The sequence below is a fragment of the Barbus barbus genome (assembly GCF_936440315.1).
Source record: "Barbus barbus genome assembly, chromosome: 32".
Lineage (NCBI taxonomy): Eukaryota > Metazoa > Chordata > Actinopteri > Cypriniformes > Cyprinidae > Barbus > Barbus barbus.
In genome coordinates, this window is record NC_136760.1 from 624,833 (window position 1) to 652,314 (window position 27,482).

The 27,482-nt window shown below is 35.5% G+C and overlaps 3 protein-coding genes across 4 annotated transcripts in view; all 3 read left to right on the forward strand.

The window, feature by feature from the left end:
* Positions 1–5,185, forward strand: part of LOC306852566 (integrin alpha-X-like) — a 39,976-nt gene extending 34,791 nt beyond the window's left edge. For both annotated transcript variants that reach the window (XM_079389498.1, XM_079389499.1), the window contains 2 exons: positions 4,224–4,334; positions 4,446–5,185. In XM_079389498.1, coding sequence (XP_079245624.1) covers positions 4,224–4,334; positions 4,446–4,529 — 195 coding nt within the window. In that variant the 3' untranslated portion in view covers positions 4,530–5,185. The remainder of the gene's footprint in view (positions 1–4,223; positions 4,335–4,445) is intronic.
* Positions 5,186–8,465: 3,280 nt separating this feature from the next.
* Positions 8,466–10,427, forward strand: LOC306852612 (guanine nucleotide-binding protein G(I)/G(S)/G(O) subunit gamma-T2-like). The gene is made up of 3 exons (XM_079389589.1): positions 8,466–8,571; positions 9,385–9,473; positions 9,835–10,427. The coding sequence occupies exons 2-3, from the start codon at positions 9,390–9,392 to the stop codon at positions 9,958–9,960; spliced, it is 210 nt and encodes a 69-aa protein (XP_079245715.1). The 5' UTR covers positions 8,466–8,571; positions 9,385–9,389; the 3' UTR covers positions 9,961–10,427.
* A 5,540-nt stretch (positions 10,428–15,967) lies between these two features.
* LOC306852047 (inactive all-trans-retinol 13,14-reductase-like) lies at positions 15,968–26,829 on the forward strand (the record flags this gene model as incomplete). Its single annotated transcript, XM_079388644.1, has 11 exons — positions 15,968–16,124; positions 18,345–18,527; positions 19,086–19,327; positions 19,793–19,988; positions 20,966–21,163; positions 21,969–22,088; positions 22,172–22,310; positions 23,346–23,455; positions 24,160–24,326; positions 25,147–25,306; positions 26,660–26,829. 11 exons carry the CDS (start codon positions 15,968–15,970, stop codon positions 26,827–26,829), a joined length of 1,842 nt encoding a protein of 613 aa, XP_079244770.1.
* Between the last annotated feature and the right edge of the window lie 653 nt (positions 26,830–27,482).

The window sequence follows — 27,482 nt, forward strand, 5'->3', positions numbered from 1 at the left end:
AGCGTATGACGTAGGCGTAACAAAAGGCACAATAATCAAGTTTCCATCCAGATTATGTGCTGTTTTGTTATCGACAAAGAGAATATGCCTTAAAAAAACTTTGCGAAATTTGCTGTCTACAGCCTGTTCCCATCCAACTGGCTTTTTACCGATAAAATGGTGTACGTGATGACGTCACCCTTGAGCTGTTTCCATACATCATTTCTTCTATTGCGTAAATTATAGGCTAGTATCCTGTTCTTCATCCATTTGAAACAAAACAGCTTATTATTAAATTGTATAGGCCTATATAAAATCATTTTTATTAAGTGTCATGAGTTTTTTTTTTTTTGTACTTTGTTATAGACTAGATAGGCCACTAATCAAGCAATGATCATAAACAGGTGCAGTTGTATTATTATTTTTCTGATTAACGTTTATAGGAAACTGGAATGTTCATTTCGGTTATTTTATTTTTCCTAACCGATGGTCATTAAGCCATATTAACCATTAACTGACAAGATTGTTAAATTACAAATAAATTCATTTTAAATTGATAGGTGGCTTTGACCCATTAAAAATACCTAAATTTGTGTTCCAGGGATTAATTTTATACACAAAAAGCAGCATAAACTACATGAGCGTGAGGATTCACATGCACGTCACCCACCTGCAGCGCTTCTGCGCACAGAGAAAAACATAAGCTATTATACATAAAAGAAACGGTCCCATATGCAAAATATATTATTCTAAATAATTAATGAATTAACAAAATGAAAGAAAAAAACTGCAACAATTAGCGGCCTATATGCAGAATTTCGGTTCATTTTTAAGATGCACTCTTGAGAAAGCGGCAGTTTGTTTCCTTTATTTCACAAAAGTAGTCTATGTTTGTTTTTTTGTGTTTTGAATATGTTTTGAATAATATCTTACTCTTATATGACCACAAATGAAGGAGTAGGCTAGTGTAAGTTGTTTCCACTTTTACAAGGGGAAAAAAAACAAAAAAACAAGTGATCGTGCCGGCGCCTCACATGCAGTTAAGCATCAACAACGCAGCCTGTTCATTGTCATAATAAAATACAGTCAGCAAAAAATATTGAAGAAACATGATTGTTTTTTATTTCCCCTCACTCCACAACAAATCCTTTAAATTTAATGGTAGAAAGAACTCGGAACAAAACAAGAATACAAATATAAGAATCTAACAAGCCAAAACAAATTAATTTATACTTTTCTAGCTATTTCACGTTCCAATATCCACGTAAAACAAAATGTGCTTGGCATAATATCACGGGGGTATGGTGGTTAAGCTGAAAAGCATGGATTAGGCTATTTTAACTGAACAGTGCACTGCAAATAATAATAATAATAATAATATAAACATAGGCTAGCCTACTAACATCATATGAAGATAAGCAGCCTATGTTTGAGAGGTAACTCGTCTTTTTCTTACCGTGTATAAAATAATTTTAGATGCAATTTAATAATATTAATATTATTTAATGTGCTTTTGAACTACAGGTAAATGGTGCTTTAATGTGAGCGACAGCATGAACACGATGCCGATAGGCTAATTCTGTCATGTGACACCACATTTATTTGCGTTAAAGCCCCTTTTCTCTACAAAAAGCGTTTCCAAATAAATTTTGGCGAAATTTGAAGTATCGATATGGAATATATGCACTAAACGGAAAAAGATTTTGTCGACACATGATAAATTTAATCGATAATTGGCATTTCCATCAGCTATGTCATAAATATTTTAAAGCGCTAAATATTTTTCTGCAAAAAAATCCTTGCATGGAAACCTGGTTAATGTAAGATCTGGAAAGAAGACTGTAGTCTCGCGAGAGTAATGTCCGGGGAGAAGCGTGTAATCTCGCGAGAACCAAGTTTTGTGTACATCACAGGGAAACCATGTGAACAAGTAAACTGTATCCGTTTTGATTAAAATGGTATGTCCGTGTCAATACCCGGGATGTTTAAATAAGTTTGTGACCAGGTGTTTTGTTTTGCTTTCTCCTCTGTGCATCCGCGTTCATCATGACTCTCTCCCGGGATCTTGTGCCTTTCATTACGCCTACATCATGTGCTTGACCACCTTGACGTGAACGCACCTGCTTGAGTTACCAGAAGCTGCACATAACAGTTTATAAAGTTTTAATAATCTATATTTTTCTTAAACTAACGCATCGTTTAGCTTCAGAAGGCCTTTATTTAAATAATAAATAATAATAATTTGTTTTATTTGTCACATACACAATTATACAGAGTATAACCAGCAGTGAAATGTGTACTCTGCATTTAACCCATCCAAGTGTACACTCAGTAGTGAACACACACCTGGAGCAGTGGGCAGCCAACGCTGCGGCGCCCGGGGAGCAGTTGGGGGTTCGGTGGCTTGCTCAAGGGTCTCACCTCAGTCGTGGTATTGAGGGTGGAGAGAGTGTTGGTTATTCACTCCCCCCCCCACCTACAATCCCTGCCGGACCTGAGACTCGAACCCACAACCTTCGGGTTACAAGTCCAACTCTCTATCCATTAGGCCATGACTGCCCCTTATGTAAGTGTTCCAATTCAGGTCCTGAGAGATGATGAATCCCAGGACCTTGAATGTCTCCACTGCAGTCACAGTGCTGTTCATGATGGTGAGTGGGGGGAGAGCAGGGGGGGTTTCTCCTGAAGTCCACGATCATCTCCACTGTTTTGAGTGTGTTAAGCTCCAGGTTGTTAAGACTGCACCAGACAGCCAGCTCCTTAACCTCCTGTTTGTAGGCAGACTCGTCACCATCCTGGATGAGGCCAATGAGTGTGGTGTTGTCTTATGAGCTTTTGCTTTGCGATTCTCCTCTAAACTTCACAGACTTCATTTATAACGTGCGCGCCAAACAGACAGAGCGGAATGAAATAGGAGCGCAATAACTGACTAAAATATACATTTTGCTGAAATATTTGTAGTTAATAAACAATAAATGCGACATATATACCGTATACCGCAAATCAGCCAAAAAATACCAAGCTATGAATTTTTGCTCATATCGCCCAGCCCTAATTGGGAACATGCTTGTTCTTAGTCAAAGCTGTATTGTTGGGAACACGCTTGTCCCAGAGCTATCTGGTTGTTGTTGGAATATGCTTGTTCTAAAAGCTGTAGTTGTATTGGGGACATGCTTGTTCTTAAGCTGTCTGGTCGTTATTGGGAACATGCTTGTTCTGGAGCAATCTGGTCATTATTTGGAACATGCTTGTTCTTAAAGCTGTAGTTGAATTGGAAATATGTTTTTCTTAGCCTATCAGGTGTAATGGAGAACATATCGCTTAAGCTTATAAGGTATTAGCGACATTCATTAGGCCATCTGTTGAAGGCAACATGCTTGTTGCTCCAGGTTATGTGGGTTTTGCAAAATATTTGTTTTGGTATTGGTTACGGGGAAGATTCTTGTTGCTAAAGGCTTTGAGATTTTGCTATCAGTTTGTGTTGGGGGATATCAGCATATGGTTTTGTTTTGGGGGGTTATCACTGCTCTCCCTGCTCTCAACCATGCTAGGCTGCATGGATGCGCAGGGAGTTCTTGCCCAGAACAGAGCCATTCCGCCAATCCAAACTGTATGCTAATTGTCAATCATCTTTGATTATAGTGGTCCTGACAGAGATGCAGCAAACAAAAATAGGCAATTAATGGGTTAAAAACGGTTACTGTGGGTTAACAAATGTTACATTCGTTTTCTTATGCTTGGGTTCCCAGGTGGCTTCTTGATTTATTTCTGAAATGTGTGTGGGTTTTTAATTTTTTTTTATTTTATGTACAATGGATTCTGCAGCTAAAACAAAAATCAGGCTTGTGTATTAATTACATCAATTACTACATTCTTTTTTTAGAATTGGAAGTAACTTTAAACTTTGTGTGTTTGTACTTTTCACATTTTTAGCTATATAATGCTACAGCAAAACGACAGAGCTTCCAGTAGTAGGTTATTTTACAGAGCTGTCAACACTGGAATCTCTGAACGCATGCAATCGACGAATACCCCATTCATAAATAAAACTAGGCTATATGTTATTAAATTGTATATAGATCAAATATATCAAATAATTTTATTTACCAGTTTCGTGTTTGTTTTTCCAATTTTATTTGTTGCTTCTGAAAATTACTTAATCTACTGTACATATCTACAATAATATTCTACATAATTTGTGTGACTTCTGACAGCACTAAAAATTCACATTTACATGTGTGTAGATTAATACTCAAGTGGAGGTGTATGAGGAGGCTGACCTGACTAAAGAGATCATTGGAAGTGTAATAGGAGGATTGCTGCTACTGGCTCTCATCACAGCAGCCCTCTATAAGGTATATCGCCATCGTTCAAGTCAGTTTTAATCACTGGCATTTCAGTTTCACCGGTCTACACTGTCTATATTGATAAATGTTTTATTCATGCATATTTTCTCCTTTTACAAGGCTGGATTCTTCAAAAGCCAGTACAAGCAGATGCTGGAGGAGGCTCAGGGGGATACAGCAGAACAGCCAAACATGCTACAATAATCTGCTCTCAAACTGTTAGGAGATGCTAGTGTGTTTTGTGTGCTTGAGAATGAAACGTGAAACACCTCAGAATAAAATATTTGAGTCTGATTTAGAACACTTTGTAAGAATAACATTTTCAACTCATGTCATATCACTACTCATTGTTATCTTATCAGTGAGCTTAACAATGAGTTACCACAATGAAAGTATTTCAAATATTACTTAACTTCCTCCTCTATGAAAACTGAAGAACTATAGCAGAAATATTAGTAATTTTGACCTTTTTCTCACATGCAGAACGTTTTTGAGAATTTTTTATCATGTTTCTTTAAATATCTATAATATGGGAGGCTGTTTCTGCCACAAAATAAAAAAGGCAATCACACCGTTGTATCTCATCATTCGGACATCATTCGCCTCTGACTTGCTCAGTTGGGGACACTTGATTTCTAGCGATTATCGTCAATTTGATTTCACAGATACTATTTAAACTAAACTGAGCTAGAGAATGACATCACTGAATTCAATAATAAAATGCCTTTAACTGAAACTTGAATGTTTAATCTTATTATTATACATTACTGAAACTCTATCCTCCAATTTGATACTGTTAAGTGGTTTAACACAATCTGTATTGTTAAAAGCGCTATATAAATAAAGCTGACTTGACTTGACTTTATTTATCAGAATTAAATTTTTCAGATTATTTTTTCCTCACAGTTCTGAGTTTATGGATCTCTTTTTTGTTTCTTCTCTGAATTCTGAGTTTACATTTTGCAATTAATTTTTTCCTCTGAATTTATCTACCGATTTTATTTTTTTCTTGTAATTACTAATTCACATATCACGATTCTAACTTTTCCTCTAAGAATTTCGAGTTCATGCTGATTTTGATGCTCACAATGCTGATTTTCTTTTCTCTCCAAATAGCAAGGAAAAAAGTCAGAATTGTGAGATATAGCATCACAAATACTTTTTTAAATTTTTATTCCATGGCAGAAAAAGGCTTACATAATATTGTAGGATATCAGAGACTGAATCAGACAAATTTAAGATTCAATTAGAACATCGAAACATGAGAAGCTGAGATTCCACAAAGAGGGGCCCAGGACAACGGCATAAATCTGTCCAAATCCTAGCTCCAACTACTCTGAAGCAAGCAAGCCTCTTTCACAGAACAGCTTTCAACCTTGAGACAAACGAACACTTATTGATAATTCCAATTGAGGAAGGAGACTGTCAAATTTGTTGCAAGTAATCAAGACTGATGGTCACATGTAAACTTGTGATAGAAAATCACGAGCTACAGACTGTTTTGGGCAGGTCTTCCCCCATACAAGACAAAGACTTGAATTCCTTAGGAGACCTATTAACCTCTCTCTGGTCGTCACAGAACATGCCTCTTATTCTCCATAGAACTACACAACTCCTGTTTTCCGCGTCAGTGCTGTTGATAATGTAAGCTTAGTCTGAGCAGACATTAAACTAGTTTAAAGGAACACTCCACTTTTTTTGGAAATAGGCTCATTTTCCAACTCCCCAAGAGTTAAACAATTGAGTTTTACCGTTTTTGAATCTATTCAGCTGATCTCCGTGTCTGGGGGTAGCACTTTTAGCTTAGCTTAGCATAGATCATTGAATCGGATTAGACCATTAGCATCTCACTCAAAAATGACCAAAGAGTTTTGATAATTTTCCTAGTTAAGACTTGACTCTTCTGTAGTTACATCGTGTACTAATACTGACTGAAAGTGAAAAGTTGCTAATCATGCTAGAAACAGGCTAGCAATATGCTAGTAACATACTAGCAACATGTTAGTAACATGCTAATCATGCTAGCAACAGGTTAATCATGATAAAACATGTTAATCATGCTAAATTTGTCTTGGCAAACTTTTTTATCTAGTTACACTTGAATTCAAAATTCAAAAGATTTTTGCTCCCAAATGAGTTCATTAAAGATGCCTGTTTAAGTTTTGTCATTTTAAGTAATGCTAAGTTATGATAACTTGATTTCTTTATTAATGACAAAATTGGGGTTCACAGTGTGTATATTATGTAAACTTTTATTTTGGATGCGATTAATCGCAATTAATTGTTTGACAGCTCTAGTTTAAATGATTAAAAACTTTGCTGACCTGGTTTGAAGGATAGTGGCAAAGATTGGTGAAGATTTAAAATGACAATTCATTAGTTTTTGGTTATGATCTTAAATAGAGACTTTTAATGTCCTCCATAATGATTCTGGTTCTAAATGACAAGATGAACTGTTACACTAAAATACATTTGTGTGTGTGTAAATCATGTAATAGTGCATGATAGTCATTAGTTTTTGCACCAGGACACTTTCTAAAATATACCTCTGTATTAAACTCTTATTGTTTAGATTGGTCTTTGACCATATGCTTTTACAAGCTCCTCGTCATGATGATGCGGTGAAGTCACTGATCAGGAATCAAGCTGGTAATCCTGGACGAAGGGGGCCTGACCCAGATCCAGAGAAACCGGCTTACCCAGAGTTCATGAGTAGAAACAGCAGATATAAATGTAGTTTGGAGCTAATTCAAGCCTGCTCAGGTCTGGCAGTGTTCTTCTCCAAAACTATCCAAAACAGCTGTTTAGACGTGGACTTGAAACACTCTTAATCATCAGATAATAGTCTTGTTTTTCCAACACGGGGAATGTAAGAAAGCATTGCGGTTATTAAGCAGAGTAATCCTGCGCTGAGCAGTTTATTGGGCCATGATGCTGTGGATGACGGCCAAACGCACCTGGAGCTGAGAAACACTTCATATGGAGTTTAACACACAACACAAGCATCTGAGAGATCTCAAGACTACTTTATTTCATAAACAACATTTCAATTTGATAATGTGCTTCAAATACACACACACACACACACACACACACAAACACACAAAATGGTGTCACACTTTTAAAAAAGTGTTTACTAACTAAAACAAAGATTGCAAAAGATACTATTTTCAGTTTTTCTGTTTCAAAATTTCACATTAATTTCAGTGTGTTCTTGAAACTCCTTTGTAATTTTTGTGTGAAATTGACTAGCAATTTCTGAGTGTAAATTCCTTCTAATTAAATTCTACACCTTTTTTTCAGTGTTGTTCATATCTATAGCATGCAATTCAAATAGCTCTTATACAAGCACAACATTTATTGTATTAGAAGGACTCTACTATTTTATGCATTTTGATGTGTTAAAAAGAGACATGTATTTAATAAACAATATTGAACAAAATGCTTTATTAATGTGATTTTTAAAACCAATTTTAATAATGATCAAGATTTGGTTTATGAATATAATTAAAAATGTTTAATTTTTTCTTCCTTCTTCAGTCCATTAATACTCCAGCGCACACTATTGTTCAAAAGTTTAGGGTTGTGTTTCTTTTTAAAAGTCTCTTCTGCTCTCCACAGCATTTTATCCAAAAATACAGTAAAAACAGTCAAATATTATCATTTCAAACAGCAGTTTTCTGTGTGAATATCTGTTAAACTGTAATTTATTTCTGTGATCTGCAGCTGTATTTTCAGCATCATTACTCCAGTTTAATTGAATCTGAGGCAGGAGTATGACATGTTTGGTTCCAGGCCATCTGAGGACTTCTTCAGTGTCTCTCACTGAATATTTATCTACAGAAATGAATATTTACTGTTTCAACCAATGCTCTGCTTATTGCCTGAGATATACCAATCACACTGAGCTCTGTCTACACTGAAGATCCTTACTAAGAGCCACTGATGATAGTTGACAGAGTAATTCCATCAGTGCATAATGTGAGGCACAATGGCAGCCCTGCAGTATTTTAATGTTGTTTAGAGGTGACTCCTCACGGCCGTCCTATTTCCTCTGATTGGCCTAATGAGATCAGGGCATTGATGACATCAGAGCGCAATCCCCACCACACATGAGGAGGAGAGAAATAGAGGAGAAGAGCCAGAGATCAGAGCGTAGTCTGTTCATAGACAGACAGGAGAGGAGCCTCGATGCTGATGATCTCCTAGCAACTTTTCTCTGACTGCTGCCAGTCCCATTCAACAGGTAAATAGAGGACTTTGTGTGTGTCTCTGTGTGTGTGTGTGTGAGAGAGTGAGTGAGTGTTGTTGTTGTTTTTGGTCAGAATGTATACAGTCACACTAAAAAACTATTTTACTGAAACAACCAGACCTGAGTTTTTTCGTGCTATCACTGAAAAAAAAAAGATTCATTGAATTTAACTAAAACATTTTTAAGGTAAGTGGTTGCAATCAATTTATTTTAGCTACATTTAAATAAACAAATTTAGTTGACTAACTTTCAACATTTTTTTTTTACATGTAGCTAAAATAAATTGTTTGCAACCACTTACCTTTTTAATATCATTTTCTTCAGTGAAAAACACTTGGCATAGAAGCACGTTTTGCTTAGAAAATGCTTGTCAATTTCACAAATAATTACAAAGAACTGAAAAACAAACAGCAGAAACGCTAAAATTGGATTTTCTTGTAAAACATATGCCAATAATCTTTATTATCAAATTTGTAAAGTAATGTTTTACAAAGTGGTTTCCAGCAATTTTATAATGATATAAAGTGCTTTTAACAATACACCGAAAAAATGGTTACCTAAAAATAAACTGTGATTTTATTCAAATCAGAAATATAATATGACATCACTGAATCAACCTAAATATATTAATTCTAAATATACTAATTTCCTATCTTTATGTAATGTTTTTCACGGATTGTTATGAGATAAATAAGTTGTTAGATTACTACTTTATACAGTGTACAAGCATTGTATGTGAGACATTTTCAGACTGAATATTGAGCTTAATTTCACATGCATCATATTTGATTGATGTCCTCTGGACAGGCAGGATGGCTCGGGACATGTCAGATAAAGACATCCTAAAGATGGAGCTGGAGCAGCTAAAGCTGGAAGTGAACACTCCTCGAACAGCGGTGAGAGCTCAGTCCTCCCAAAAATGAGCTTTCAGTCATCATTTACTCACCCTTGTGTCGTTCCAAACCTGTATGACTCTCTATCTTCTGGGAACATTATACTAAAGAACAGTTTCAAACCAAACAGTTTTGCTTCCCATTGACTTCCATTGTAATTTTCGTCCATATTATGGAAGTCAAAGAAAACTGAAACTCATTGGTTACTAACATTCTTTAAAATATCTTCTTTTATGTTTTGGAATGACATGAGTGTGATTAAAAGATTACAGATTTCTGATTGCTTACGTATTTGATTCCCATTCTGAGGAAGACGGTGGCAGTCAATGAAACTTAAAGCATCTTTCCTGACTCTTCTTCTCAGGTCTCAACAACAGCCCCAGAGATCATTGCGTTTGTTGAGGGGTTGTCGGCTGAAGACCCGCTGGTCAAAGGAGTCCCAGAAGACAAGAACCCGTTCAAGGAGAAGGGTGGATGCATTATAACGTAGCAGCAGGGCTAATGTTGTATAAAACTTCAATATTTGTACTAGAAACTATTTTTTTAGCAACCACTTTAGTTTTGGATACTACACAGAAGACTCTCTCATGTCATTCAATACCTCTTGTGATATGTCTCTTTTTAAAATAAACTCAATAGCATTTAACCAAATGTCTTACTGGTTGAAATGAAAGAGTGGAACCCTAATTTGACTTTAAAGGGACACGGTTCACCCCAAAATTAAAGTGGTGTCATTATTTACTCACCCTCATGTCATTCCAAATGTGCATGCTTTCATTCTTCAGTTTTGCCCATGCAATGAAACATAAAAACCAATTGATGGCGATGGACTAAAAAATGACATTTCTTAAAATGTGTAAATGTACCCCAAATCAATACGGCACTGAAGATTTCACATGCTTTTCAATTGCATCTGATGCTGGCATTAAAAAAGCCCTGGGAGGCCATGCAAACGGCGGTGTGATCTTGCATTAATGCTCTGTGTGTAAATCAGAATCAGTGCTGCTCATTGGCTGCTGTGATAACGGGATTTGGGTGTCAGACCTCTCTGTCTTCCTGCGTTTCCAGAACTTAAGCTCATTCTCTGATCCTCATCTCAGGATTGAGCTTTTCATCCTGTAAGCTTCTTTTCCAGCTCTGTACCGCTGCCCCACGTCTCTCTCTCTCTCTCTCTCTCTCTCTCTCTCTCCAGCTCCTGTTTGCAAGGTTTTTTCAGCTGCTTACACACATTTTCAAACCTTTGCCTCTTTTTTCAAAACTTTACACACAAATCCAAGAATTGCATGCACAAAATGCAAAACGCATCACATCTCTATAAATCTCAAAATATCAGAAGCGCATTTCAAAAGCAAACATTTGTCTTATGTTGCAAACACCTGTGCCATAATATTATATGTTTGTATATACAGTATCATACACACACACACACACACACACATAGCTATTCAAAACCTAAAGCTCTTCTTTCATGAGCTCCTTACAGTGTTTTTTCAGCTGCTTGCACACTAAATCTTCACTCGTCACACAGTTTCTGAAAGCTGTCACTCAACAGCAGAAGCACAAACCAAATCTACAAAACCAGACACTAATTCTCAGCCTTTTTCAGTTTCATAAAACACTTTTTTGCAAAACACAACACACAATTCTCTATGTAACACACACAAATCTAACAGGAATTAATATTATGGCAAAGGTGTTTGCAAATGTTTGCTTTTGAGATGTGTTTGTGATATTTTGAATGCAGTGCTTCATTTTGCAAGAGATGTGAGGTATTTTGCATTTTGTCTGCAATTCTTGGATTTGTGTGAAAATTTTGAAAACAGTGTAAGCAGTTGATAAAAACTGTAAATACATTTCTGTTCAAGATTGAAAGTAACTGACAGAGAGATGTTGAAAAATTCACAGTAAACACAGAAAGCAAGACTTACAGTTTTTTCTGATTGCTTAAGCACATTTTTTGTAACTATTGGCTATTTTTGCAAAACTCTACACACAAATAAGAAAACCTTTCACCCAATTATCAAAACATTGTAGTTCTCTTGCAAAAGCGAACACAGCTAGATTAACTCTTCACACCTTCGTAAAAATTGTGTTTTCGTATCAAACAGTAAACACAAGCCATCATCTACTAAGCACACAATGTGCCAACTACACACTGATGGTATGAATACAAAACACATCTGGCTTTTGCTTTCTCTGTGTACAGATGTCAATTTGAGGTCATACTTTTTTCATAGTGTCATGTAAACATACAAGGATCCAAACTTCAAGTATTGGTGTTTATTCACACTCATCAAAACCAAGACAAAGTCAGAACACAAAATAGTAATTTTCCAAAAAAAAAAAAAAGACAATCAGCCTACATCATGTCGTCTTTCTGGGTCCGGCCACAAAATTTCGTCCACATCGCATGCGATATCCTCCAGTCCAAGGCACCGGGGAAAATATCTCCTTGAATGCCGTATCCAGGCCTGACATGATGCCTGGTCAATATCTCCACATGCCTCCTCCATTGCCTGTAAAAGGGCTACCTGTTGATGAGGATGACGGTCGTACACTTTCCAGCGCCAGGCAGAGAAGAACTCCTCGATGGGATTTAAGAATGGAGAGTATGGAGGGAGGTTGAGTGCCATGAAGGATGGGTGGTCTGTAAACCAGTTGCGGACCAAAGCAGCCCTATGGAAACTAACATTGTCCCATATGATGACATATCGGGTATGCTCTGGTCTCTGAACAGTGAGCATGTCATGTAAGGTGTCCAAGAATGCAATAATGTGTGCAGTGTTGTATGGGCCTATGGTTGCATGATGGTGAACAACACCATTTTGGCTTATAGCTGCACACATGGTTATGTTACCACCACGTTGTCCTGGGACATTGATGATGGCACGGTGTCCAATAATGTTCCTGCCACGTCTTCTGGTTTTACTGAGGTTAAAACCGGCCTCATCTACAAAAAGTAGCTCATGTCCCATGGCATCTGCTTCTAGTTCCATCACTCTCTGGACAAGACAAAACAAATGCAACACATCAGGCCCATGCACAGCACTACAGTATGCACTTCCAAATTCAGAACCAATGACACTATAGCTTACCTGCACATAGTCATATCGCAGTTGCTTTACACGTTCTGTGTTTCTCTCGAAAGGAACTCTGTAAATTTGCTTCATTCTTATTCTGTGGCGTGCAAGTACACGACTTGCTTACACTGTGTATATTTTGAAAGATGGTGTCATTATCAATTATGCGCTGCTGTATTTCGCGCAGTCTTATTGCATTATTGGCAATCACCATGTTCACTATATGGGTCTCTTGCTCTGGAGTGAACATTCTTCCTCTGCCCCCAACATCTGGACGTCTAGCAATTCTGTAAAGTAACAATTTAAGTATTTTTGCATGTATGGGACTGTTGTGTTTCTCATTAGAGTATGGCAGTGCTACAAAGTACTTACCGATTCTCATTTCGAAATGTCCTAATGATGCTTGCCACAGTGTAGCGGCTCAAATTAGGCTGAACCCGTTGGCCAGCTTCCCTCAGGGTCATCCCATGGTTGATGACATGGTCCACTATTGTAGCTCTGATGTCATCAGTTATTCTATTTCTTACTCTTCTTACCCTTCCTCTTTCCCCTCCTCGTCCTCTTCTTGCTCCTCCTTCTCCTCTTCCTCTAACGTCCTCTAACCCTCTCACTTCTTCACCTCCACGTCCTCTCCCTCGGCCTCCTCTGATTCTCATTCTTCTCACTCTTACTGCTCCTTCCATTGTACTCCACACAGACAGCTTACCTGTGGCTTACTTATAGTGCTTAGGCTGATTGCAAAGTGAAGTAATTATCTAAAACAGTTTTCACATGTGAAAGTGTGCCAGACAGTTGGCAAAATAGTGTTAATGATAGCCATACATGTGTATAATTTTGCTAGGAGTGTGTTGGAAATTTGGTAATTGAGTGTAAGCAGTGAGTTGTGCTTAAAGTTCTGCAAAAAGAGTGTTGTGCAGTGAATTGTACCTACAGTTTTGCAAAGTGTGTGTTACAAAATTGCAAACTGAGTGTAAATCAGTGTTTGTGCTTTTAGTTTTGCAAACTCAGTGAGTGGTTTTGCTATACGTATTAATAGTTTTAGAAATTGTGCTACAAGAATCACGATTAGCGCTTAAGCATTCAGAAAAAACTGTAAAGCAAGCTTTTTTTTTACTGTAAGCATTTGTGGCTGTGAATACAGTATTACACAGTAGCAAAGAATATAAACAGTTGTGTAGATGTGTGTTTATTAATTGGTTGGGGTTCAGTGAAGCACATGCGGAGTTAGTGATGAATTAGTGAGGCATCCTGATTGGTTGTGTTTGAAAAAGGAAATCAAGATACTTCCTGTTAGATTTGTGTGTGTTACAGAGAGAATTGTGTGTTGTGTTTTGCAAAAAGTGTTTCATGAAATTGAAAACTGAGTCAAAGGCTGAGAATTAGTGTCTGGTTTTGCAGATTTGGTGTGTGCTTCTGCTGTTTGAGTGACAGCCTTCAGAAACTGTGAGACAGTAAATATTTAGTGTGTAAGCAGCTGAAAAAACACTGTAACCTGAGCCAGTAACTGCAGGGTAATTTTACTATATTTTGGAACGAGGTTCTTCAGGTTTCAAGAGTTTGAATCTCAGAGAAAGTGATCTTTCTGCCAACAAAAATATGTTCTTTGAACATTTACTAATGTTGGAATTAAGTTATGGAGAAAAAAATAAGTTATTTCTGAGTGTTCTCTGAACATGTTTTTGTGTGTGTGTGTGTGTGTGTGTGTGTGTGTATTTGTATGTATGCATGTGTGTGTGTGTGTATATATATATATATATATATATATATATATATATATATATATATATATATATATATATATGTATATACTGTATATATATACACCCTCATGTCGTTCCAAACCTATATGAGTTTCTCTGTTCTGTTGAACACCAAAGATATTTTGAAGATTGTTGGCCACTAAATAGTTGATGGTAGCCATTGATTTTCCTCATACAATGGAAGTCAATGGCAACCATCGACTGTTTCTTATTTGTATTCTTTACTGTTCAACAGAAGAATGAAACTCATAGGGTTGGAAAAACGTAAGGTTCGGTAAATGATCAAGACCATTTGATTAAAAGACACTGTAAAATTGGCACAGAAAATGAAATAAGTTCTGAGAAATGCATAAATAAATATATATGAAAGTAACTTTTTTCAGGACAGATAATAAAGGCATGCTTTTGGCTTCATTCTATGTCCTGAAAAATACTGAATAATCTTTTTCTTTTTTAAATATATAGGAAATTAGTATGTATATAATATCTTATCTGTGTGGAATAACACACACACACACACACACACACACACACACGTTGGTTTTTGTGGTTTATGGGGACTCTCCATAGGCGTAATGGTTTTTATACTGAACAAACTGTGTGTGCTATTGCCCTACACCAACCCTACACCTAAACTTAGCCCTCACAGGAGACTTTGTGCATTTTTAGATTTTCAAAAAAACACCATTTAGTATGTTTTTTAAGCCTTTTGAATTACGGGGACATAGGCAGTGTCCTCATAAACCACCTTCATATTGTAATACCTCTGTCATACCCATGTCATTATACACATTTGTGTCCTCATAAACCACATAAACATGCACACACACACACATATATTTATATATATATATATATATATATATATATATATATTCACTGATGAAACTCAAAGCAATCATTAAGCACCTCAGTGTAGCAAAGGAGAATTGTTACTTTATGAATGTAGAAAACATAATTTTTATCAATCCTGATACTGCATTCAGCAAAAGGCTTTATCTTCACGTCTCAGCTGCTTTGAGTTTTTTTTTTTTATCTTGTTAAATTAAGCAAGAGTGTGGAAATTTATTCTTCAAGTTATCATAACCAGATAAGGTAATTAAAATAAGACAAAAACATCTTTGTATGTGCACTGTGTTTATCTATATTACTTTATGACAGACATATATCGATAAGGTTTTCCAGGCCCAATTAAACTAACTACAATCAGTCTGCTTGGGTTTTACATTCATACCACACACACACACACACACACACACACACACACACACACACACATACAGACATACATACATACATACATACACATACATAAATACACACACGCAAACACACACACACACACACACACACACACACACACACACACACCTCCCTAACATAAATGTTTGCTTTGGATCTGTATGTGGGCTATAGCTTGTATTAAATATTACCACTCTTATCTCGATCGATTACGTATGACACTCGAGTGTTGCTTCACTGCAAACTCATTCGCTGAGACCTTTGCTCTTTGCTTGCATATAAAACGAGACTTTCATCAATCGTCTATCTTCAGCTTAAAACTCCTGTGTAAGCTTCCTATGTGTGATACTCATAGTTTTTCAAGAAAACTCAAGATTTGAGCAAATAAATTTGGGATTTGAGTCAGTTCTTCAGGATGTGGCTGCTGGTGTTTTTGGTGTGCATCCTGATTTGGGCCGGGGGAACGTACTGGTATCTGTTGAGAAAGCCCAGTCCGTTTACAGTGGAGTCAGTGAGACCTGCAGGACCTTTAGAGCTGGACCAGAGGAAGAGAGACAAAGTGCTCAAACAAGGTGAGTCTCCAGACTTCTTTAGATGCTTAAATGCTTCTTTGACCTCCGAATGACCTGAGATTGTTTTAAGCCTGTTCTGCTAATCTGCAGCTTTTAAAAGCAAATAGACAATCTAATGTGTGCTAATCTTTGAATGCAACATATGAGCATGTTTCTGCCGAATGCAATTCCATCATTTAATCATCATGTTTAAAATAAGCATCCTATAGAACACAGCATTCTTGGTATATAAACAAAGTTAATAGCTCAAGTCTTCATGAAACAGAAATTGCAACATTTTCTTCTCTATTGTGATGTATTTCCAAGTGAAATTTCTCAAAGAATGTCCAAGAAGTTATTAAAATCATTGTCATTTGCAAAATCCTGTGACATCATGTGAGTGACAGGTTATTGTCCCGCCCTCATGTCAGTGCATACTATACAGTTAATGTTTGTGATTAAATATCATGAGGACACATTTTTTATTTTTATTTTTTTTTAATGAAGTGCATGGATAGATCATGAATAATAAAACAAATTTAATAAACAATAATTGTTAATTTTATGGTGAACCAAAAATGTTTATAATTTTTTTTGTACACATTTATAAAAATCCAAACCTGTGTAAATTTCTTTCGTCTGCTGAACACAAACTGTGCTTAATTTAATTTAATTTAATTTAATTTAATTTAATTTAATTTAATTTAATTTAATTTAATTTTATTTTATTTTATTTTATTTTATTTTATTTTATTTTATTTTATTTTAAATAATACTGACCATTCTTTAAATGGTATATACTGTAATGAGACCACTGTAAAAGTAGTACACATTAGCATACTTTTTTAACCAATAATAATAATAATAATATATTATTGGTTGGTATAATATTATTAATTAACAATAATTATTATTATTACAGAAATAATGTACAGTATGTTAAATGAATACACTTAAGTGTGAACTGAATGTAATGTTTTCAGACACTTTAATGCATGTTATTTACAATTAAATTAACATTTTTTTTTTAAAGTCCATATGTAATTAGTTGACATTTTTACTTTTTTTGACAATCTTAGGATATAAGCACATCTTTATATGAAGTTTAATAATTCTGTTGTTTATGAAATATGATTAAAGTACTGCTGAATGTACTGACAAGCATTTATGGTTAACTAATATTTGTTGAAATCATATGTCCTAATTTTTTATATATTTGTAATTGCATCTTTGTAATGATGAAGTTGCAATTTAGTACTTTTTTCTTTAAATGTATTAACTTTAAATGTAATATCAAATAACACACCACAGTTAAAATAATGCATGTGCATATCATTTATTACTTTAGAAAGAAGTATTAGTTATATCAGATAATACGCACTGAAGGTAATCTAATTATGTAAAGTCTGCTCAATCCTATTGTAAAACTATTAACATGTGTGTCAATGGCTATGCCAGTATCTTAATTAGATTAGCTGACTGTGATAACACTTGTAGAGCTCACACAAACCTCTTATTTGAAAGATAATGCTGTATTTGGTAATATTTTGTGGCCATATGAGCTCCTTATCAGGCTTTTTCATAATCCACCAGCCCTTCAGCACAGAATGCTGGGAGTTACCCCAGATCAGGAATGTTCATTCCTCATATTGCACAAACACCTTAGTGAAAAATATTTTATTATTTTATGCTAAGTATACTAAAAATACATTTTCATATTTATACTTAATAAAATGCCCTGCAATTGTACTTTTAGTATACTAAACTGGTATACTTAAGTTCAACTAATTTTGTACTTAATGCACTTTAATTGTGCAGAAGTAGTGCTGAAGTACAATTAAAGATATACTTAGTATATTTGACTGTGCTAAAGTTGAACTATTGCTAGTATACTTCAGGTGCACTTTAAATATTTTGCATTTAAAGTCTGATATTATCATGCAATTGCCATGACATTAAAAGTGACATTAAAACACATTTTAGACTTAATATTAAGAAAAGTGCATTGTGCACAAGTAGTACGCCAAATAAAGTTGAATTATAATTTTAATATCAGTAAGTCTCGAGTTATCTGTCGGTAAATGTGTTAATAGATTTGAACTATACTTAGTATGAAATAAATGTATTTTAAATATATTACTTTTTTACTAAAGACTGCTGCTTTGAATGACGTTTTTTGCTCATTTTTATGAAACATGTGGGTGCATATAATGCATATTTACTTCTTCTATGTATTTCCAGGATTTACCAAGGAGAAGATTCCAAAGAATCTGGATGCAATTGTGATAGGCAGTGGGATCGGAGGAATGACGGCTGCAGCGACGATGGCCAAAGCGGGGAAGAGAGTCCTGGTTCTGGAGCAGCACGATGTGGCCGGAGGCTGCTGTCACACCTTCACCGAGAAGGGCTTCGAGTTTGATGTGGGTGTGTACCGTTCCTTACCATAGAGCATGGTTATTGATCCATATGGGGGATTTTGAAGAAATAGTCCACCCAAAAAGTAAAATGAGCTAAAAATCTGCTCACTCTGAGTTCATTCGAGATTAGGATGAGTGTGTTTCAGGTTTATAGTGTCTCTGCATCAGTGTCTAAGCAATGGATGCTCTGCAGTGAATGGGTGCCGTCAGAATGAGAGTCCAAACAGCTGATAAAAACATCACAATAATCCACACAAATAATCCACAAAAATGCATCCATTGCTGAGACATTTCTCCAAACCTGATGAAGAAACAAACTCATCCTAATCTCAGATGACCAGAGGAAGTGTAAATTTTCATTTTTTGGGTCAACTATTCTTTTAGGCTTATTTATAAGTATTTTAAAATTAAACTGTGGTTTATACACAAATGCAACTTACCTGTGATGCAATATTTTACTTCCGTGTTAGTTAGGTAAAGGCTATGTGGGTGAATTGTTTCTTGATGCCTCAAGATCAAATCTACTGTAGGTCCTTAAATCGAGTTTAATTTTACATGTCAAAAGGACTCCACTACTTCGGTCAGCTGCATGAAAACGGTCTTCTGAAGGTCGCTTTCGACCAAATCACTGAGGGTCAGCTGGAGTTTGTGGAGCTACCGCAGCATTTTGACAGCATCGTGATTGATGACAGCGAGAAACGGAGAGACTACGCCATCTTGAGCGGCAAGACTGAGATGGAGCAGAACCTGAAGAAGCAGTTTCCTGATGATGTCAAAGCTGTGGAGGAGTTCTTCAAGATCATGAAGGTAGAGCATCTCATACAGTATCTCTAATTGGTGTTTGCATTGGCAGCGGGTGGACCGAATGAATGCTCAATGCTTATCCTACTGTGCTCATTTGCCTGGGTAGAAAATCATTTGCAAAATAGTTATGTCACCTAGTTAATATTCACAACTAAGAAATTTACTCTGTGCCTTCAGACACTAATGCATGCAATATAAGTTTGTATTTTTTTCTTTGTTTTATCTAATCTTGTCTATGTATTGAGTACTTCTATGATTTTTACTTATAAAAATTAAATTAAATAAAAAATTTAAATGAAATGAAATTTAATTAAAAATTAAGTTAAATTAAAAATGAAATGAAAAATGAAAAATTAAATTAAATTATAAAATTAACTAAAAAAAAAAAAAAAAAAACAAACACTCTTAACCCTAAAGCTCATTATTCCTGTCTCAGAGCTCATCTCTTCTCCTCTGTGTTGTCCACAGGTCACAGCCAGGAAGATTCCTTATCTGACCATCTTAAAGCTGATTCCACAGTGGTTGGCTCTGTTTCTGCTCAAAAGTGGCATCGCTGACTTCTGCTCATCCATCTTTCGTCTCTCAGGCTCCAATGCCACAGAAGTGAACAACAGACTAACCACCAACAAGGACTTGCATATGATCTTCTCATATTTCTTCTATGGTGAGGAAAAGAAAGAAAGAAAGAAAGAAAGAAAGAAAGAAAGAAAGAAAGAAAGAAAGAAAGAAAGAAAGAAAGAAAGAAAGAAAGAAACATATTTTATTTCAGTTAGTTGCCAAGGCAAATTTTAACTTTGTATTAAATAACTGAAACTAAGGCATATTAAATAATAATAATAATAATAATAATAATAATGGCAGAAACCTACAACAAAATTGTATAGCAACTATTTAAAATTTAAATAAATATAAAATAATAATATAAAATATTAATAATACTAAGAAAATGTTTTCTTACTTTTTTGTGTGTGTGTGAAATAAATAAATAAATAGAACTTGTATTAGGTTCGAATTTTGGGTACTAGTTCAATGATTTTTATTAAATACAATTCCCAAAACCACACTATGAAAAACAAATAAACAAAAAAAGGTCAACACCTTTAACATTAATACTTCTCTCTGTCTCTCACACACACAAATAACATGAGAACACATGATTTTTTAAACAGCACATAATATCATAAACGTATTTTCTGTGTGCTTTCCTGTACAGCATGGTGCTTAACGACTGCATGGGGTTGATTCTAATTAAATTAACATGCATTAAATTATTAAAACTAACACCTTTAACATAGTGCACATTTTGTGTCTTACTAATATCCAGTTCAGTCATGAAACTCTAGATGGCGCTAATGCAATGTGCAAACGATGACATCATCACAGCATGAGGCGAGCTGATTGGCCTTTGCTGATCCGGCAGCCAATGAGCTTGCTGCGTAACGTATAAATAGTTTGGTTCTGTGTTTGCTGTAATCAGAAACCCTCCACCTCCCCAGCACCACCCTTCAGGATGTCTTTAACCATTACATATGATCAGAATCGCAATTGAAGCATCATAATCATAATATAATTTTCAAAGTTAATTTGGCTGCAGTATAATACATAACGGCTAGAGAAGTGTTTGTGTGCTGTTTTCTCCAGGTGTGCCTCCTAAAGATTCCAGCTGTATGATCAATGCTCTGATGCTGCACCACTTCAAGCGTGGTGCGTATTACCCTAAAGGAGGCGCCAGTGAGATCCCCTTCCACATCACTAAAGTCATACAGAAACACGGGGGTAGCGTTCTGGTCCGAGCTCCTGTCAGCCGGATCCTGGTCGACAAGAAGGGCGCTGCTTATGGTGAGTCCAATTAAAACTGCAATAATAAATACAACAGTGGTGGCCAAAATGATCAGAATACTAGTATTTCCAGCAGCTAAAAATGTTTTTAAGTCAGTTATTTGTATCTTTTGCTGTAGTGTGTCAGTAGGAAATATCAGTTTACATTTCCAAACATTCATTTAGCCATTAATTGTAATAATCCAGTGAGATTTTTGAGATCTGATCTGATCACCATCAGTCTGTCTGGAATGACATGAAGAAACAGAACAAACTGAGACTAAATCCAGAAGAACTGTGTCTCCAAGACGCTTCAAGAAACCTCCTGCAAAGCTCCTGAGAAACTCTGCTCAAGTGCACCGAGGACAAAAGCTGCTTTAAACACAAAGGATGCTGACAACAAATGTTGATTTCATTTAGTTCATAGAAGTTAATTGATCAAGAAAATCTATTTTTGACAGCATCCTCATTTTACAGCATTTTTACACAAGAGCCTAAACTTTTAACAGCACTGTAGCTTTGCAGGAGGTTTCTTGAAGCGTCTTGGAGACACAGTTCTTCTGGATTTAGTCTCAGTTTGTTCTGTTTCTTCATGTCACTCCAGACAGACTGATGATGATCAGATCAGATCTCAAACATCTCACTGGAGTATTACAATTAATGGCTAAATGAATGTTTAGAAAGATATTTCCTACTGACACTACAGCAAAAGATAAAAATAACTGATTTAAAACCATGTTTAGCTGCTGTAAATACTGTGTGGTAGTAATTTTGGCCACCACTGTATGTGTGCATTGATGGACCTGCCTCGTGGTTTGATGGACAGGAGTGACGGTGAAGAAAGGCGATGAGCACGTGGAGATTTGTGCTCCTGTCATCATCTCCAACTGTGGGATCTTCAACACCTTCCAGAAGCTCTTACCTCCGGAAATACAAGTCAAACCAGGTGAACTATGTGCTGCAATAAATCATCTTCAATGTGTAACTGCTCTTGAGAGACTATAGATGCACTCTTCTCCGATCTTTCAGAGATTCAGAGTCGTCTGGATATGATGAGGCCAGGTAAAGCCTCGTTCCTCGTGTTCTCGGGGTTCGATGCGACGCAGGAAGAGTTAGACATCGTGCCCACCAGCATCTGGCTCTTCAAATCCAACGACATGGATGCCATGTCAGTATCAAACTAGACTGCAATCAATTTTATTCTTTGGGATAAACCCCTTGAGATGCATCCTCTCGTTTTCAAGGGGGTCCTATTACACAAGAATCCAAAAACACAACACAAAACAACAATAGCAGCAATCAAAACAATAAAAAACAAACCCTCATACAATATTAACACATGAAGTATTAATAATTGTGACCCTGGCCACAAAACCAGTCATAAGGGTCATTTTTTGAAATTGATATTTATACATCATCTGAAAGCTGAATAAATAATATTTCCATTGATGTATGGTTTGTTGTGATAGGACAATATTTGTCTGAGATACAACTATTTGAAAATCTGGAATCTGAGGGAGCAAAAAAATCTAAATATTGAGAAAATCGCCTTTAAATTTGAACTTCTTTAAAGCACAACAAAATATTATTAAAACCTATGTATGCTTTAAAGTAAAATGAATTTGACATTATTACACCGTGCACTTTTTAAAGAAACAGTCACTCTCTTTAAGCACAGTTAGGTGGCCCTTTATTTCATTACAATTATGTAACTGCAAGTGCAGTTTTTAAAAAATATACTTATAAAATATAAGTTTCAAAACAATAAAGCACACTTCTTTTTCACAAGGGAAGACAAAATAACACAGATTCACCATAATATAAAATAATATAATACTATGCATTTAAAAAACTAAAACAATGACGTGTGGTACATGAGTCAAACAATAAATGGAAGACAAGTAAAGGCAACAAGTAGATTGAAGATTGCAGTTGTGCCAATCAAACACTAGATAGTGCTGTTGCCTAAAGCATGGCGTCTCGGGTCTGTCTCATTTCTCTCTCTCTCTCTGGGCCTGCTGCCATACTTCTGTCTGGACAGGGTTTCTGCTCTCAGTCCAAGAAGCAATTCTTATCTCCCTGCCTGTGGGAAAACATATTTCCAGTTCCTTCCCTGTACTCTCCTGTTGTTTTCTGATGGAACTGTGTCTGTGAGCACATCATGTGTAAGTGCAGTCAATGTAAAGCCATCTTTCACCTGTAGGATGGATGACTTCTTCAGTATGAGTAAAGACGAAGCACCAGAGAACATTCCCATGGCACTCATCACTTTCCCGTCAGCCAAAGACCCCACATCACAGATCCGGCACCCAGGTAACATCTGACCATCAGCTGACCAATGCCAGTCATTCACTGTACACTCCCGTTCAAAAGGCTTTTATTTATTTGATAAAAAAATACAGTAAAATCAGTACAATTGTGAAATATTATTGCAATTTAATATATCTGTTTTCTATGTGAATATCTGTTAAACTGTAATGTATTTCTGTGATCTGCAGCTGTATTTTCAGCATCATTACTCCAGTCTTCAGTGTCACATGATCTTCAGAAATCATAATAATATACTGATTTACTGCTCAACAAACATTTCTGATTATTATCAATGTTGAACACAGTTGTGCTGCTCAATATTTTTGTGGAAACCGTGATACATTTTATTTTTCAGGATTCACAGATTAATAGAAAGTTCAAAAGAACAGCATTTATTTGAAACAGAAATCTTTTGCAACATTCCTTTACTGGCACTTTTGATCACTTTAGTGTGTCTTTGCAGAAGAAAAGTGTTCATTCCTTTTAAATAAATACTGATTTAACTGCCTATATACACTAGAAGAAAACACTCATTTATTTAGACACTTCATATTTAGTGAGAATTTTATTTTGGTACTTTTCATCATACTTCAAAGTCTGTTTGTATTTTTAAAGCTTGTGTTTGTTTTTTGTAGTTGTGAATGTAAATCAGGATTCTGTTGTGCTGTTAATAATGTCATGTTAACGGCGTATTCCTCGTTGTCCAGGCAAGTCGTGTATGACCATCCTGACCATGGTGAATTATGAATGGTTTGAGGACTGGACAGACACCAGAGTGAGGAAAAGAGGCGAGGATTATTTCAACTACAAGATGAGATTTGCCAGCTGTCTGTTTGACTGGGCCTGCAAACACTTCCCAAAACTCAGAGACAAGGTACTAAACTCAAATGCAGATTCAAAATGTGTTATTTTACATGAAAAATAGTGATAACGGTTTCTTTTTAATACTAAATTGCTTTTGTCCTATATGTTTAATTTGCAGAATCCTTCATAGGTTGACTAAACACTGCTTCACTAAACACTGCGATACGATTACAAGGTTGAGAGTTAAAACTGTAGCTGATGTTTTATCAACAACATCTTTGTAAAACATATCGTTAGTCTCCTGCTCATGAACCACCCACACAGCCGATCATGGACTGGACAAGCAGGTCTATAATACATGGAGAAAATGATCCGTTAGCATTTACATTCATCTCAATCACAGCTGCTTTGATCCAGACACAGTTTGTAAGCCAATCATCTGAACTATAAATGTCATGTGACTAAGCAAGAGCTCCAGGAAAATGACATCAACTCTAATTGAACCAATGTAAACAGTTATAAAGAGCCTTTCAAAAAAAACAAAAGTCACTAATGACATATTAATAATTTATACATTTGAAATGCAAATTGTGAGAATTCAGTCAAACCCTGACCCTCTTAAAGACTGAACACAAAAAGTAGCTTAAATTGGCAGTTTCAGTCTGGTTTACACAGTGAGTGTGTGTGTGTGAGAAAATGAAAAATTTTCCACAATGAAAAATGATTTAAACATAGTAAATGATGTTTATGTGAAAGTGTAAGAATGCAAACAGGTTTTCTGTAAGGTTTAGGGGATAGAAAATATCGTTTGGTCAGAATAAAAGTAATAGAAGTTTATGGAAAGTCCCCACAATTCACAAAAACAAACGTGTGTGTGTGTGTGTTTTCAGCTGGTGTTTCAGGAGGCCGCCACTCCTCTGACAAACATGCACTATCTCAGCTGTAACCGAGGGGCCATTTACTCTGCTGACCACAATCTGCAGCGCTTCTACGCAGAGGCCATGGCTCGAAACCGATGCAACACTCCCGTCAAAAACCTTTACTTGTCAGGTACTGCTCCTCCGACTCTATACTGTTGTGTTTTCATACTGGGGTCCATAAAGGGTTAAAGAGGGGATGCAAAAACATCTGAGAGATACAAGTAACACTTTACAATAAGGTTTCATTTGATACTACATTAGTTATAAACTTACAATGAAAAATATTCATCAAGCATTGAGAAATCAAGTCACATTTATTTACAATTCAGGTTGTTTCAAAGCAGCTTCACAGTAATAAACAAGAAAACAACAGTATATAATGTTGCAAAGTTCATCAGTTAATACTATTTTAGCTGTAGAAAGACAGTAGTGTTATTATTCAGCTTCAATATTGATTTAATTTAATGTTAATCTCATTATTAAAGCCAAACTTTGTGTATTATTATTATTTAAAGCACCTGAGCTGACATGAACTAACAATGAACAGCTGTATTATTAACTCATACTAACAAAGATTATTAAATACTGTAACAAATGTATTGCTCTTTGTAAGTGTTAACTAATTGGACCTTTATGTAAAGTGTAAACAAAATGTGTTTTTGAAGCTGTCAAAGTAAACGTGTAATTATTATATTAATTCAATGTAAACACACACACACACACACACACAGACACACACACACACACAGACACACACACACACACAGACACACACATATATATATATATATATATATATATATATATATATATATATATATATATATATATATATTAGTGTTGTCAAACGATTAATCACAATTAATCGCATCCAAAATAAGTTTTTGTTTGCATAATATATGCGTGGATTGTGTATATTTATTAGGAATATATATATATACAAACACATGCATATATATATATTTAAGAAAAATATATATATTAAATATATGTCTATATAATATAAAATATAAGAATATAAATATATACATGTAAATATTTTCAAAATATATACTGTTTGTTTGTGTATTTGTATATACATTATAATAATACACAGAACACACACATATATTATGCAAACAAATTTATATATATATATTTGCTATTACTGTATTAATATATATTTTACATTTACATTTAGTCATTTAGCAGACACTTTTTAAAAAGAAAACAAGTAGATAGAATAGAGAAAGCTAATGTTAGAGGCGTTTTTTTAAAGAAAACAAGCAGTTAGAAAACAAATAGTGTGCCAGTGTTAAAGCGTTTTTTTTAATAAAAAAAGAAAACAAACATATAAAATAGAATTATGATAGAGAGTGCTAGAGTTAGAGGGTCAAATAAAGATGGAAGAGATGTGTTTTAGCCGTTTCTTTAATATTTGGAGAAATATAAATTTAAATTCCCTTTAAAGCTGGGAGCATCTGAAGTGGTTTGTGTGTTCCAGGTCAGGACATCTTCAGCTGTGGCATCGCCGGTGCGCTTCATGGGGGTCTCCTCTGCGCCTCCAGTGTCCTCAACTACCCCGTCTACATCGACCTGCTGCTCATCAAGAAGAAACTCAAGCGGAAGAAAGCAACGGAGGCAGAGAAACTGGCAAAGCAGAAGCAGCAGTGATGAATTGTGTGTGTGTGTGTGTGTGTGTGTGTGTGTGTGTGTGTGTGTGTGTGTGTGTGTGTGTGTGTGTGTGTGTGTGTGAATATGTCTTACATACTAATAAATATGGAGGATCAGCCCTTAATTGTTAGTTTGGGGTTATTTGTTATACCTAAACCTGTTCAGTTATAGATTTTAATATTTTATGTACACTCTTAAAAATAAAGGTGCTTAAAAGGCTCTTCACAGCGATGCATATAGAAATTTTTGCATTTTTGGTTCCACAGAGAAGCATTCAGTCAAAGAACCATCTCTTTCTGACCTTTTTATAATCTGAAGAACCTTCTTTCACCACAAAGAAGCTTTTGTGAAACAGAAGGGTTCTTCAGATGTTAAAGGTTCTTTATGGAACCATTTAGACAAAAAAGGTTCTTCTATGGCATTGCGAAGCACCTTTATTTTTATAAGAGTGTATAAACCTATAACACTGCATGCCTATATAACACATTTAATAATCTATAAAATAACAATAAAATCAAAGAAAATATTTTGTCTTTTTTTTTTATTTGACCTTTAAATTTTACACTATATATCGCTGCAGCCATGAGGTGTTTTTGTAAGTTTGCATCACCCTGGTTCCCTTAAAAAAATGTATTAATTACTCAATCAATTAA